The sequence below is a fragment of the Manis pentadactyla genome, chromosome 3 (genome assembly GCF_030020395.1).
Source record: "Manis pentadactyla isolate mManPen7 chromosome 3, mManPen7.hap1, whole genome shotgun sequence".
NCBI lineage: Eukaryota > Metazoa > Chordata > Mammalia > Pholidota > Manidae > Manis > Manis pentadactyla.
In genome coordinates, this window is record NC_080021.1 from 29382351 (window position 1) to 29399150 (window position 16800).

At 34.6% G+C, this 16800-nt stretch overlaps 1 protein-coding gene across 5 annotated transcripts in view; it reads left to right on the top strand.

Moving 5' to 3' along the window:
* The window catches only part of CSMD3 (CUB and Sushi multiple domains 3), a 1218504-nt gene that overhangs the window by 1126360 nt on the left and 75344 nt on the right, over positions 1-16800 (top strand). For all 5 annotated transcript variants that reach the window (XM_057497816.1, XM_036876426.2, XM_057497817.1 and 2 more), the window contains 5 exons: positions 5822-5902; positions 6781-6894; positions 13450-13638; positions 13998-14144; positions 16382-16570. In XM_057497816.1, the coding sequence (XP_057353799.1) occupies positions 5822-5902; positions 6781-6894; positions 13450-13638; positions 13998-14144; positions 16382-16570 (720 nt within the window). The remainder of the gene's footprint in view (positions 1-5821; positions 5903-6780; positions 6895-13449; positions 13639-13997; positions 14145-16381; positions 16571-16800) is intronic.

Genomic DNA, 16800 nt, shown 5'->3' on the forward strand with positions numbered 1-16800 from the left:
GTTCTTATACATCTGGAAGGAATGGAATTCCAGTTTTATATAATAAGAGCTTCCCTTTTAGAGTGCTTACTGTGTTCCAGGCACTGTTCCAAGTGCTTTGCATATATAAACATTTATAACCATCCTTTGATGAGGTGTAAAATTATTATTATAACTATTGTGCAAATAAAGAAAAGTGAGGCAGAGGATAAGTGACTAGCCCAAAATTTCCCAATTTTTCAGCATCAAAAACAGGATTTATACCCAGAGAGTCTGAACCAACTCTATACTCAATATCATAAGAATGTGTTTAACATATATTTTCACTCATTCATTCATTCTTCCATTTTTTTAGCATTTAGTCACTCAGCAAATATTTATTGAATACTGTCATGTCAGGTACTGTATTATGCCCTGAGGAGTTAGCAGTTATGAAAAGTCCCTGCTCTCAGTGTTTAAAAATGAACAATGAACAAATTCTTACAGATGATGATAACTGCCGGAGGGAAAAATGGTTATGAAACAGAGTAACTGCAAGAGGTTAATTGTAGGCAGCATGCTCAATGAAGAAGTCTATTTTAGTCATCTGAGGACAAAGTTATAAAAGGAAATAGGTTTCAGGAAATCAAGTTGATTAAAAATAAATTATATAGAAAATAAAATTTTAGCCATGTTAACAAATGTTACAATAGCAACTATTTGGGAGCTGTGTTGATCTAGGGAATAGAAGAGACTATGGTGAGGGTTAAGTGGTAGACAGATTTGATTTTTCAAAATTTATTATGAAGAAAGTAAAGAGATGAGGTTTAATTTTTATGAGTGAGAATGGCATCATAAGTGGGTGATAAAACAAATCAGTGTTACTCTTTTTAAGTAAAGGAGAGGAACTACCTTTGTTTATTTGCAGCAAAAAATACAAACTGGCTAATAGATTGGGCTGATTAAAAAATTAGGGACACTTGGAGATCATAATCAAGACTCTTAATGTCAAGTCAAGTCATTTAGGGACAAAGTATGAGGGTTTTTTAGAATCAGTCAACAATTATTTAACAGCCTGTTGCAAAATGGACACTTACTAGTCTCTGGGCCTCCATGTATGTCCTCTTCCAATTGTATTTATTTTTCCTGATGTGGCTAGAATTACTTTTTGAAAAGGAGATTCTTTTCACATTACTCCCAGACTTAAAACTTCACAGGCTTCCCTTTGGCTTCAGATTAAAATGAGCAGACGCTGAGCACAGCCCATAGACTCTTGTGGGATTTAGCCCAGTTTACCTTTCTTACCCTTTTCACTGCCCCGAGGGCTCTCTCGCCCAGTCCCCAGGCCTTCCTCTTCCCTGGTGTTGCACTTGCTGATCCCTTTGGCTGGATTATTCTTCTCTGTGTCATCCCTCTTCCCATCACACACACACACACACACACACGCATCTCTTGTTTCAGCTAGTTAATTCTGCTCATTAATGAGACTATTTGATTAATATATTTCTAACCAACAATTAGTGCCTATAAAGACAAGATTGTGTCAGCTTTGTTCACTTCTGTTCCCAGAGCATATGACATGGTATCTGGCACATAGTGGGCTTTCAGTAATGTGTAGTTAATGAAAAGCAAGATGAACTATTATACATTATAGGAAATGTAAATACGTACACAGTGGTCCCACACAATCTAAACATGGAACAAGAACTAAGACATTAATTAATAAGACAATGAAATGCTAAATGCTAAGTATTATGGTGCCAATTTCCAGGCTGGTAAGGTTGTCAAAATTGTCAAAGGTGGTATAGAGTAGGGAATTACAAGATTCTTGGCAAATACAGAGACCCACGAAAGTTTTTGTGAAATATAGTAGACATCTCCTAAAAGAGACGGGCAAGAATTAAAGTAATAAACTTGCTTTAGCTAGGATTACAACTCCAATCTATAGGCTATGAAAAGCCACTGTAAATTGATAAGAGGGAAATGGCAGCACCAAAACAATTCTCTAATCCAGGTTGTTTCATCTGTAAATGTGGGAGAAAATGTGGATTACTTTTCAGCAGAACTTGTTTCAAATTCTGGCTCTGTGAATTGGACAAACAATTCAACCATTCTGAAATTTAGTATCCATTTTTGCAGCATAGATATATTTATACATATTTTGTTGTAGTGATCTGGTTATTAAACGAAATAACTGGTAAAGTGCCTTGCAAGGTCCTTTGCACACACGTAAATACTGTTTAAATTCCCTTCCAGCACTTCACTTACAGGTAGGAAGGGTTGCACCAGAGACATAGAAGCCAAGGAACTTTCTGTGAGCCAATTTAAAAGCTTCCTTGGGCTGCTTTTACAAAGTACTACAAACTGGGTGGTTTAAGCAAACAGGAAGTTTTTCTCTCACAGTTCTGGAGGCTAGAAATATGAAATCAGTGTATCAACTGGGCCATGCTCTCTCTGAAGGCTGTAGGTGAGTCTTCAGAGTGTATCCTTCCTTGTCCTAGCTTCTGGAGGTAGCCAGAAATCTTTGGCATTCATTCCTTAGCTCATAGATAAATCACTCCAATCTCTATTTTTTCCTGTCACCGCAAGTCTTCCCTGTGTGTCCATCTGTGTCTCTGCTCTTTTTGTAAGGACAAGTCATACTGGCTTAATGGGCTACCTTAATTCAATATCTCAATTTATCTAATTAAATCTGAAATAACTCTACTCTCAAAATAACATTCTGAGGTTCCAGGAAACACAAAAATTTGGGGAGACGCTATCCAACCCAGTAAATAGGCATAAAATGACAAGGGTCTACATTGAGCTGTTAGCAAATGTAAAACACTGAACAAATTTTAGACTTAATTTAAGGAACAAACTGGTAGAAATTGATGAAGTTGAAAACAGAATTGTTGGAAGTTGTTAATGATTTAACCTTTTGAAGTACTTCTTCAAAAGTCAAAAGAAAATCAAATATAGAGGTGTCCTTTTCTTTACCCCACTCCTTTACATTGTAATCAAAATTACATAGTTCAGCCCCAAAAAGCAATGCAAGTAGGTCCTGTTTAGATCCCATTATCTAGCACTGTGACCCACATTTGCTTCTATTTCATTCCCATTTGGAATTTTAGAGTTAAGAGTCATCTCAGGGAAGACTTGTTTAGAAGCTCTTTCCTTCCTGAGGAAACCTTTGTTTTGCATGTTGTTTAGCAAATATTTGTTCAATTATAAGCATAGTGATAAGAGCTAATTACTCAGTCATGAGAAAAAAAACAAACAATCTCCACCCTTATGTTAGGTAAAGTCTAGATGGAGACACAAACAATGAACAAGTAAGCTAATAAATGGACAACTTAGATTTTGAAACAAGTCATGTTCCATGTGCCACAAAACAAAGTTCTGTGATTAGGAAATAACAGGTAGAGAAGGAGGTTAGCAGGGAAAAGCTCAGATGTTTATTCAGGTGACATAAAACTGGGAACTGAGACACAAAGTCAGACTTAAATTGAATCAGTGAAATCCCTTAGGTAGAGATTGTAGAAAACATGTTCAAAGGCATTTATTCAGAATTCAAATCTATAAAATTGATGAAAACAAAATTGCTCCTATTTAGACAGAAGCAGGAGGTAAGCACAATATACCTCTTCAGACCCTCCATGACACCAACGTGCTCTCTTGGCTTTAGGGACACAGTTTATAAAGATGGTAAGGAACAGAGAACAAGACATTAGTTAGCTCATAGCACCCCATGTGGTCTTGGGAAGATAAGTATCTCTGAGCATCATATATTCCTCAGTAATAATGATTTACAATGTCTCAGCTTTTAAACTATGCAACTGAGTTATCTGGGTCATTCTAAGCATGTACTACAGATGGCAATAATCATGGATTCCTTACTGCTAAAAATGTGCTGCTTCTTTAAAATAATGAAATAATTTATGATTAGCATGAAAATTAAAAATAATTTTACAGGCAAACAAGAGTAAAATCATACACATAAGGAAATTAAGATCAGGTAAGATTTTCTCTGAAGCATAGTCTCACCAAGATTTCTGTGTGTGGGATTCTCTGTGCCTTCCTCTGTCTTTTTCCTTTTATTCTTTGGCATTTCTTAACAGTTACCTTTTATCTTGACATTTGTATCCCTTTTAAGATCTACAGTGAGAAAAATGATTTTCGGAATTCCTAATATTACCCTCTAATAAACTTTTTCTCAAAATTCAGGTTACACTTTTCTTCTGGGCTTCTTTCCCAGCACGTCTTCTCTTCTTTGGTAGTAACTAATCAGTGTAGAGCAGTGTTTCACTTGCAAGTTATCACGCCTGCACAGTGAACACATTTATAAACAGGTTAAAATACTGGAAGGAGCATGCTTAAAGACACAACAATTTACAACAGAAAAATGAAACAAATTTTCCTTGATTCACCCGTCTTCATTACATTTTGAAAAATCTTCCTCTTTTATCTGTCCTTAGTAACCTGGAAGGTTTTAAGCCAATTAACTTCTTATAATTGGCTTTTTTGTTATATGATGATGAATCTGTGGTCAAATTTTTGTTCACCTTTCTTCCTCCGTCTGAAATGCTCTTATGCCCATGATAACCCTTCAGAACTGAAAAAACCAAAAACCTTCCTCATTCTTTAAAATGTATCTCATTCATCTCGTCCTATATGCACCTTCCCTAGCTAGTCTCATTGATGTTCCTCAGTACTCTCTGAATAGTCTCAGCATAGGGGCAATATTGAATACATGGGCTTTGAAAGTAAAGGATGTAGGCTGGTATCTTGACTAAATCCTGTACTAGTGTGATCTCAGACAAGTCACTAAATCTTAAAAGCCTCATTCTCTTTATTTGTGCATTGAGGTACAGAAAAAACTTAACTCCTAAATTGAAGTAATAAAATTATGCATATAAAACACATTTTTCTTCAACTGTTAAAATAGTGTAAAATATGTTTCTTGAATGAACAAAAGTATATTATATTTTTAAAAGAAGCTTAGTTGACATAGGCTTCACTCAGGCAAATGATTGCAGTATGTATCTATGGGTCTAGTACTCACAGTGCCTAGATTCATAAAGACCTTTTCTCATTGGCCTTTAAATTATGCCTGTGTGAGCTAATGGAATCTATGTGATCTAATAGGATATGGCCTGTTCAAGTGATAGAGATCATTAGTAATGTGAATTTGACAAATAGATATTTATAAACATACTAATGTGTTATGGTGAGAGAAGGCTCTGGAGCCAGGCTACTACCTATGTTCAAATCCCAACTCTGCTACTTTATAGCCGTGTAACTTGAACAAATTATTTAAGTCTTTAATAGCTTCATCTTTTGTGAAATGGTGATAATTACAGAAGCAGTTACATAAACTGAGTAATAAAATTTTTGTGAGGATTAATATAGTTAATATAAGTAAAGTGTTTATAATATTTTCTGGACTTGAGTGAACATGTAGTACTGATTTGTAATTATGATCGTATGCTAGGCACTTTGCTGGGTACAGGGTATTCTGTGATGAGCCCTGGGGAAGATAGGCATTGAGCACATAAAAAAAACCATGAATATGTAATTCTAAATTGTGATCATGCAATGAAGGAAAATAACAGGTCTTAAGTCGAACATAACAAGAAGGACTAGAAGGAGAGTAAAAAGTAAGAGTTAAAAGGTAAGCATTCTTATTGTAGGAAATTATTTTGGTATCCAAGGAATGATTTACTTTCCCTCCATGTTGTAACATTTTAAATAGTAAACAAGTGTAAATTCTACCATTTTTTTCATTCTTATGAATAAACCTTGCCATAATTTTCCTTCTATCACATGAGTGAGTTTGCATAGCTATTCAGAGAAGGACTAAACACACTGTCTGTTTTCACAGCCTATCAACTCAGGGTGTGCCAACCTCCACCACCCGTGCCCAATGCTGAAATTTTGACAGAAGATGATGAATTTGAAATAGGTAAACTCTGTTTAATTACTTTCAAATAAAACATACTGTTAAGAGGCATCTGCTTAAAAAGAAGCAAAAATAAAGAATGGTAGCAGCATTAGGGCAGTATTAGGCAAAAAGACAAATCTGGATTTCCAGGATGTACAATTAGACGACAGTGTAGGAATTTGAACTGTGCTCTGGTTGGTTCCTCGCACAGTGTTATTTGTTCCCTCCTGACACTGTGGATCTAACAACTGTTCTTTGAATTCAGGCTTAAGCCTCATACACAGAATGAAGAATATATAACATATAATTATTAGATGACCTGTTTTATTTCTATATTCTTGAAAATAATTGCATTATTCTCAATTTTATGGCAAATAAAGTCCTTTTAAAACTGGGTTGGAAATTGCGTTTCAGTAATGTCTCACAGTTTGAAAAGTGATGTAAGAAGACATCTTAATGTTACCATAATAAACTTTTGTCATCATTATCATGTTGATTTTGGTTGAGAAATGTAAGAAAATATCAATAACCAATGAAAATCTAATCTTAATATAAAAGCAGTAACTAGGAGTCATTGCAACTGCTTGATGTAGTTTTAGTAAATATCTTACCAGAACCAACCAGATAATTTCTTTACTACTATTGCTTATATCCAACCAGCATGCAAGAGTACAGACTTACTGGTAATTTCGTTTTTGGCTTCATCTCTGATTTGTCAGTACCTATGAAGTACTCTAAGTTCAATATTTTGAATATCATCCCTGCTTATAACTGCTAGAATTTTTATACTGATTGAAAATGTCTGAGAGAAAAAAAACTCTGCTTTTACAGTTGAAACATCTGTTCATTTTTACCATCATCTTCCTGCTTATCTGAAGCACCCCTTTTTTTTTTAATAGGTGATATTATTAGGTATCAGTGTCTTCCAGGATTTACTTTGGTTGGTAATGCAATTCTGACTTGCAGATTAGGAGAACGACTCCAGATGGATGGAGCACCTCCAGTTTGTCAAGGTACCAATTCTTATGATTATTAATTTCTAAATACCTGTTTTATATTTTATTCAGTGCTGGCAAAATTGATAAAAACCTATTTCACATAAATATTAAATATTTAATTGGCAATAATGTTAATAGTTATACCACTCATGTGTGGTATTTCTCATTGCATTATTTATCGAATTTAACTTTGAATATTTTTTATTCTTCCAAAGTTTAACGTTTCTATTTTATTCCAAAGTCACTTCAACTTACTTCAGTTATTTCTGCTGTGAGTCATGGAAATAGAGATGGAAAATAAGAGAAATCACTTTAAATAAAGGCTCCAATGTTCATTGCCTTTGTTTGGAAATGCTTTCTGTTTTAATCACTAGATTCATTAAACTTTACTGAGCACCTGTTAACTATGAGGATCTGAGGAATAAATGAACAAACACTAAACAAGTTATAATGGTCCCTGCTGTGAAGACAGCATAGCCTAAGGGATATGATAGCCACACAAGATAGTGTTCAGGAAACAGGACAGACGGCTATACAGTCATATAATTTTTAGCTGTTTATGAAGCAGGCAAGGCCTGGTGGAGACATTGCTCTGTGAGTCATGGGTTCCAAATGACAAGTAGAATAGAGATAGGGAAAGGGTGGTCCAGGGGATAGAAGTATCTGCAAAGGTGTAGAAGTCAAAGACATGGGTGCAGACTCCAAGGAGCTCACTACATTACAAGGACAAGATCATGATGTATCTTGAATGAGGGGCTTGAGTTTTGGTATTCAAGTATCATGTAATGTTCATTTGTAGCTCTTAGGGCCCAGAAGAGTGCTTAACACATAGTAACTTAATTATAAATGTTGATTAATTAGAATAAAATCGAATTGAACTTAATTATCGCTCCCCAAATTTTCTTAGATTATTCCTTCATTGAGGTTTATTCCTAAGGATTGAAAATAAGTTTATTGTGCAGTTACTTAACTGTTAAAATGACACTAAAACAAAAAATTCTGTTTATCATTCCGAACATGCTATAAATGAGAATTAACATTTGATTTTGTATTTCAATGGAGTCCTTACATGAAGATAGAAGGATGTTCACAAAGAACATTGACAATAACAAAAAGAAAGATGTTTGGAGGCATAAAACAGTGCCAATGTGTGAATTTCCTGCCTCTTAGTGATTTTAGAACACCTTGTACTTGACTAGATATTCTGAAGTCTGTCACATATATTCCTGATATTTGAATGTCATTCATTCAACTTCTTCCTTTACATGAGACCACTGTTTTGCCACTTAGGATTATTTAGGATTTGTACTCAGATAGTTGGACATGTGAATGAACAATAGTATTAGTCTTTTGGGAGATGATATGTGGGAAAATAACTTGGAAAGATACAGGAAAATGTGAAGGAGCAATTACCTATCAGGATTTCTTCCTTGACCACAATATATAAACTATATTGTGAGCTCTTGGATGACAATGCATCTTTCTAAATATCTGAACTTAGGTTCAATAAATTTTTAGTAATTAAAATATATAAAACAATCCAGCTAACCTGGTTAGATAACAAGCCCTCATCTCTCAGACTCTCTATATGTAATTTCTAAAATCAGCATTTCCTATAGATTAATAATTGCATTTAGTATATCTGCTGTGCAGGATACAAAAAAGGGTAATGTATTTTCATCTCATAGTAACACTTCAGATACTAGCTAAAAATTAATAAATTATCCTTCAAAATGACTCTGTGCAGTTACTTTATTAATTAATTGACCAGACACTTAAGCTAAAATGCTGACTTTACATTTTTCATAATGAGTTAATTCACAAGCTTGCTAAAACAGTTATTTCTTTGGAATCTTACTTGATCTAATCCATTTGATCTAATGTATTGTTAAGTGTCTCTGTTTATTTTTCATCTGGTTGATCTGTCTAATGATGTGAGTGATGTGTTAATGTCTCCTAAAATGTATGTGTTACAATCTATATTCCTCTGTAGTTCTGTTAGTATTTGTTTTACATATGTAGGTGCACCTATGTTGGCTGTGTAGATATTTATAATGTCTATTTCCTCTTGTTGGACTGACCCCTTTATCCTTATGTAATGTCCTTCTTTGACTCTTGTTACTTTCTTTGTTTTGAAATCTATTCTGTCAGATATTAAGTACCACTACTCCTGCTTTTTTCTTTCTATCATTTGTATGCAATATCTTTTTCCACCCCTTCACTTTCAGTCTGTGTATGTCTTTGGTTCTGAAATGAGTCTCTTGTAGGCAGCATATAGATGGGTCTTGTTTCTTTATGCATTCTGCCATTCTATGTCTTTTGATTTGTGCAGTCTATTTACATTTAATAGAAATATTAATTATAATACATTAATTATTAATAGGTATGTGCTTACTGCCATTTTATTGTTTTCTGGTTATTTTTATGGCTTCTCTCTGTTCCTTTCTTCCTGTCTTATACTTTTCTCTTATTATTTGATGGTTTTCTTTAGTGTCATTTCAGATTTCTCTTTCTTAATTTTTTTGTTTATCTAGTATAGGCTTTAATTTTGTAGTTAACAAAGGTTCAAGGATAGCTTCCTTACTACATAACAGTCTATATTAAGTTGCTGATTGCTCTGATTCAAATACAATCTAAAAGTACTTTATTTCTTCCTCCTCCTCCACACTTTATGTATTAGATATCATAGATCTGTACTTTTTGTGTATCCTTTGACTGATTCTGTGTATTGTTGCCTGTGAGTTTTTTTTCACTGGTGAAAGCTATTTAGCCTTAGGAACATTTCCATCTACAATATCTTTAACATGTCCTATAATACTGATTTAGTTGTTAAAAATTCTTTGAGCCTTTGTTTATTTGGAAATCATTTAATCCCTGCTTCAAATTTAAATGACAGTATTGCTGGGTATAGAATTCTTGGTTTAAGGTCCTTCTGTTTCAGTACATTAAATATTTCATGCCAGCCCCTTCTGGCCTATGAAGTTTCTAGTGAGAAGTCTGCTGACAGCCTGATGGGGTTTCCTTTATATGTAATTTTTTTCTCTCTCTCTGGCTACTTTCAACAGTCTCCCTTATCCTTTATCTTTTCCATTTTAATTATTATATGTTTTGGTGTTATCTTCCTGGGGTTCCTTTTAGGGGCTCTCTTTGCTTTCATGACCTGTGTGTCTATTTCCTTCCCAAGATGGGGGAGGTTTCCAACAATTATTTCCTTTAAGAGACTTCCTATCCCTTTGTCTCTCTCTTCTCCTTCTGGTACCCCTATTATGTGAATATTGCTTTGTTTGGATTTGTCACAGCTCTCTTATTCTTTCATTCCTAGTGATACTTTTTCTCTCTGTTCCTCAGCTTTATATGGTCCTGTTCTCTAATTTCCATCTCATTGACTGTCTTCTATACTTGCTGCAATTTATTATTTGTTCCCTTTATTGTATGTTTCTTTTCGGTTACTGTATTCTTCAGCTCTGAGTGGCTCTTTATTAGCTCTTCCATCTCTTTGTTGAAGTCCTCCCTGAGATCTCCAATACATTTCTGCAAATCAGTGAGCATATTTATGACTGTTATTTTGAAATCTTTTCAAAATTGGTGATCTCTGTTTCATTTAGCCCTCTTTTGGGGTTCTTGTCCTGTAGGTTTGTCTGGGACATATTCCTCTGCCTCTCATTTTGTCTGGGTTTCTGGGTTTCTTCCTTTGTATTAGAAAGATCTGGCATGCTTCCTGGCCTAGAGAGCAATAGATTTATGAAAGAGGTGTCCTGTGGTGCCCAGAAGCTCAAGACTCTTTACTTTGCAGTTCCTGATTCTACTTTGTGGGGGCCCCAGCTGTGCTAGTGTTCAGTGGGTGGGGCTTCCTTTCAGTCTGTCTACTGTTAGTGGTCGGAGTCTGTAGTGCTGGCAATTTGCTGACCACCTTTATGATCAGAGCAGAGGCTCTACTGGGATCATTGTGGACCAGGCCACCCTCTGCCTACCCTGCAGTCATGGCAGAGCTTCAGGGTTAATGGGGTTGTGGGGCCGTTGTGCGGTTCTGGGGCAGGGTGGGATGTGTGCTACCAGGCTTGGACATCAGCGGGGAGGAAGGAGCTGCAGGCACCTCTCAAGTTGGGCCGAAACAAAGCTGAAAAAGTTAGGAGAGTCTTCCTCTGCTTGCCTGGCAGCAAAGTCTGCTGCTGCTGCTGGTCTGAGTGGGTTGGCTCACTGGCAGTTCATGCAGGGAGATGCCTCAGAGCTGAGATGCCAGTGATGGTGATGGAACATTTGGGGCTCTCAAGAGTCCCCAACCCTTGGGCCAAGGCAGGCTGGGGAGGCATTGTCTCCTGAGGAGAGAGCTCCATCCAATCCCCACCCCTCTGGTACTCCTCCCACTGCTGGCAAGTCTTTCAAACTGCTGCCTCTGCCTTGGGTCTGGCAGGAATGGTAGAGAGTGCCTGGCTCCACAAGGAGCTGGGGTCTCACCCTCCAAGACAGTTCCAACTGTTCCTGGTGTCCAGCCCCACTGACTGCCAGAACCCAGTGTAATATGAACTCTTGTGCCCAGGGCAGCACTTCAGGGCCAGGCGTGCAGAGTTCCTAAGTGCCTATCTCCTCCCTGCTCTGTTCCTCTGCCTCCCACCTATGGGCTGGGATGGGGGCAGGGCTTGGCCCCCACTCACTCATGGTTCTGCCAGTTTACCATTTTCTGTGTGATTTTCTCTTCCCTAGTTGTAGGTGGTCAGTTCTGCAGTCTTCTTCAGCCTTCAGGTTATTTTCAGGTTTAGTTATATTTGCTGTAGTTTCTCCCTTTATGTGTTTGTTTGAGGAAGTTTCCACCTTTCTTTCCTACTCTGCCATCTCTCATCCCCAGTTATTTTTTTAAAATCTTAAAAACATAATCCAAGAAGCAAATATTTCATATTGAATTAAGAGAAACAGAAGTAAAAGCCAAAAAATAAGATAATTCTTTAATTTGGCTACACTAAATTAATGTAAAGTTAAAAATATCTGATTATTTGTTCTGGAAAATTTCATATTCAAGTTGTTTCTTTCCAAATAATTAAATTGATTAAAGAACAATCAAATGGTGACATTAATTCACCATTTTACTTATTCTTTTTCATCACTACACTATGCGGGAGACCTTACTACTCAAAATATTTCATTGTCCTTGTACCCAGGAATTGACAAACCTTCATCTATTCATCTATATTGCAGCAACTGTATTTGATTTTTCCCAAGCCTATCTCATCTGAACATTGAAAAACAATTCTACTTAAGGTGGTTCTCTACTGTAATTATCTTGAGATACAACACTAACTCTAACATGGAAGTTGATGTATGGTAACTGGATTAGGAAATGACATAGGTATACTTCCAATTCACCAAACCCTCAGTTTACCACCCATCACTGCAGTTGCTTGAATGCCCCATGTCGTAACAAAAAACTCGTCCATCCTAAGTATAAAATCTCTTTAGCAATGATGTACATAGGATATTTTGCTGTAGCCACTTCCACTGTTCTGACAAGTAGAAAATCCTTTATTACATTGAACTAAATATGGTTTGTCATATATTAGTTTAATTCTGCACAATGTGAGCTATGGTGAGCAATTCCAGTCCTGTTCCCACACTGTAGACCTTCAAATTCTTCAGGAAAAAAAAAAAAAGGCTAAAATGAGATCACTTGAATGATAAGGATTTGATCATTTTGGTCATATGCTCATTCCAAATGCAAAATTAAGTAGACTGTTGTTTTATATGGCCCAATGCATAATGCTATTGATGCCAATAATTAAAGCTTACTATCCTTTGGAAACTGTTATTTCATAATTAATGTTTTTTGTGAATGTGTAACAAATCTTCTATATTTCTGTGTATATTCAAATGTATAGACACACATATATGTATATACACACATTATATATTCACACAAATGCATACACATATACATTCATATTCTTAGGATGTATAGCAGAGGTATTCTTATGACATAAGAAGAGCTTGTGCTTGTCTTACATTTATGTTTTGGATAGCACAAAGAACTGAGAGATAACTGGGACCCAACATTGTGTTAAATCCTCATGGCTTAAGCACACTCCTGAGATGAGAAGTGACTTTCCCTGAAATAAATATTTGAGGGAGGGCAATTTCTTTTCTGACCTCACATACCTGAGTGAGTTAAGGTTTGAGGAAAGAAGAGAATGAGTAAAAAAATCAGTGAGCAAAAGGATAGTAAAAGACATAAGCAAGAAATGCAGAGGAGAGAGAACATAAGATGAGTAAAGGTAAGGAAATAATATAAATAAATGGAATGAAATAAATATCTCACCTTTTAATTTTCTCTTTGTTGATTATCCATAAAAGTTTCATCTCCCTTGTAATAAAAGAAAGGTAATCAAGTCCATAACTTTTGGGGTCAGTTGTTTGAACTATGAGCTTAATACAAGTTGTCTCTTCTGACACATAATTCAAGACACTGTCTCTTTCATAGTTACTGAACATGAAAGCAGAGTACCCAGTATTTAAAATGCAGTTTTTACTTGTCTTTTGTAATGCTTTACACTAGCATTATTTAATGATATCTTTCTTTGACAGTGCTCTGTCCTGCCAATGAATTACGGCTAGATTCGACAGGAGTCATATTGAGCCCTGGATATCCTGACAGTTACCCAAATCTACAAATGTGTGCCTGGAGCATTTCAGTAGAAAAGGGATATAATATCAGCATGTTTATTGAATTCTTCCAGACAGAAAAGGAATTTGATGTTCTTCAGGTGTATGATGGTAACCATGGGTTATATTTACTAGCGATCCATAAACTCAGTCCAAATGCTGTCCATATACATACAGACCTTCTGCATAAATGACTGCGTATATGATTTTATATTATCTAATATTATCAGAGCATCATCAAATTACCTATATACCAGAAGAAAATTGTAGTTAGTGTGATTGTTGTTTTTAAATTGTAGATTATTTACCTATGAAATTAAAGTGCTTAAAACATTTTATATTGTTAGGTTATTATTAAGTAGATTAATTGTTGAGCAATTTCACCATATTTAGTACTATATAAAATACTAAAGGTAAATTGGAACATAATTATTTAGTTATATCTAAATTGTGTTGTTTTCTTTTTGAAGGACCAAATATTCAAAGTCCAGTGCTTATTTCCCTCAGTGGGGATTATTCATCTGCTTTTAATATAACAAGCAATGGTCATGAGGTATTTCTTCAATGGTCAGCAGATCATGGCAATAACAAAAAAGGCTTCCGGATAAGATATATAGGTATGTGATACTTGTAACCTCAGTACAGATCTCAGCAGCATCCTCAGTATGGTTGTGATTAAAGAGCACAGACAGACTCTTCATTTAGATATGTTTGAAAAGCAGTTCTTCCACTGATGTTTCTTGAGCAATATATGGAACCTCTCTGTGTTTCAATTTCCTCATTATAATAATAATTCTACATCTTTTATGTGTTTTCTGAAAGATTTTTATGACTTGTATAAGTTAATTGTAAATTAAACAATGATATTTTAAAGATTTTTTTCAATAGATTTGTTTTCCTTGAACTCTCACAAAATACTAAGATCATTGCTTAATTGTGTATATTTGATCTGTTTATTAACTCTTAAATGACAAGTTGAAACAAAACATAAACATACAATGATAAAAGTTTGTTTTTTTTCTATTTATGATACTTGCTAAATATATTAAGTATTGAAAGAGAAATTGATAAACCCATCATTTAAAAACCTTTGTTTTGAAAAATAATTATTTTGTTATAATTGCTTTTCATTGAGAAGTATTTAGGAAGATGTGGGCTGAAAACTCCTTGTTAATTATCAAGATGAAATAGTTTTTTCTGTATGCCTTCCTGTTTATAAGGTCTAATGATACTGAGCCTGTAATTTTCTTGTTGAGTATGTATATATAAATAGTTCCTCATTATATGAGGATTATATTCTTTTTCTTCATTGCCATCCTAAATCATGTCAGAGGCCATGGGTATGTGCTCAATAACAGACTACTCCAGAACCTGTCAGCCATCTCTTTCTGTATGGTGTTCAGACCATGTCTCCCCAAGAAATGAGACATTGCTAATCAGTTCAACTGAAAATTACTTTCATAAATACTTTATAAACAATTCTGACACAACAATTCTAGTATAGACTTAAATAAATTTTGAATTTCAGTTCTAAAAATATACTCTTGAAATTCACTTATTTATAAAAATTTGCATATATATAATACACAAATAATAGAATAATTTTTCTCTTTTCACTTTGACTTTCGGACTATATGATGATAGTTTAATTGTAATTTATTAACAGTTTCTCTTTTTACATAGAAGTAAATTGTCACTGATCTATTACCAGATATACACAAGTTTTATCCTATAATAGATTTCTATTAAATTAAAAAATATTTTAATCATACAAAAGAAAAAAGTTTTAAAAAATTGAAATATATGTTCCAGTCATCCTTTAGATTTTTCATATTTTAATGTATGTTTCTACCATATAAACAATGTGAATGTCTTTTTATTACAGTTGTGCCCAAAGATGGCATTTAAAAGTTATCACATTAAATCATACTTTTGCTGATAATAACTTAAAGGAGAACCATTCAAATCAAGCAATTCTAAGCATTAGATTGACTATATTATAGACTAAATCCTTACTTTCATTGATTTTTATGATAAAATTTGATATAAATATAGTGAAAATACTATTTTTAGCCCCAAGAAGATCTTGGAATATTAAGTATTTTTCCTTTAGAAATGACAGGCTGTGACATATAGTCCAATCTATTTCTTACTACTTACACCTAAAATTTCATTTTTCTCAAATGAATACATTGAAATTTCAAAGGGTAAATGGATCCTGCCAAGCTGAATAGTCTCAAAGCACATACATATAAAAAAGCCATTTGACATTATCTTTTGACATTTCAGACTTCAGGAGATGAAAAGGTTTTATTTTTTTATCAGTATATGTAAGCACTCTTGAAAACATGGAAACTTTAATAAACTTGGAGGGAGGATTATGGAATAGGGGATGTGGGTCTTATTTTAGACATCAACCAAAATGAAATGCATGACCTAATGTGATAGAGGTGTCTGGAGAGAACTTCAAAGTTACATGTAAAGAACATGGTCTAAAATATTACTACTAAGGAGTGACATTGAGGCCCTTCTGACAAGAAATACATCTTTCAAAATTCACTGAAATACTTGTAGGGCTTTTGAACCTCCGGGTGTTAAGAAAATATGATATATTTCAATTCAGAACATCTTTGGTGATATAAGTGTTGGAAGATGAAAGCCTAGAGATAGTTAAAAAGTAATGCCAATAGATTTTTAAGAGGATAGAAAATTATATGATGTTCATATGAATTCGCAGAGAGGACAACTGACCTATTTTTAAGTATTTGTATTCTCTTATAGGATTTTGTAACTCTGGATCATAAAGACCTTCTGATTCATTAATTATATAGTGTTTCTTTTTTCTTTTGTAAAGCTTTCTACTGTAGTACACCAGAATCCCCACCTCATGGATACATTATCAGTCAGACAGGTGGACAACTTAATAGTGTGGTCCGCTGGGCATGTGATCGAGGATTCCGACTTGTTGGAAAAAGCAGTGCGGTGTGCAGAAAGTCTTCCTATGGGTATCATGTGTGGGATGCACCGGTTCCTGCTTGTCAAGGTGAAGTATATTATCCAAATGCGGACGAACACATTAGTAAAAATTAACCCCATTTAACTTTCTTATTCAGTCAATGAAACTTCCAAAAATATAAATATTCAGGAGCATATTATGGATGCCTCTCATGGAAAAAAGGCTTAAAAATGCAAAATGATAAATTTGAAGAGAAAAAGACATTGTTTTATAATTCTCACTTGTTTTGTGATTTATGCGTTCATTCTATCCACTTA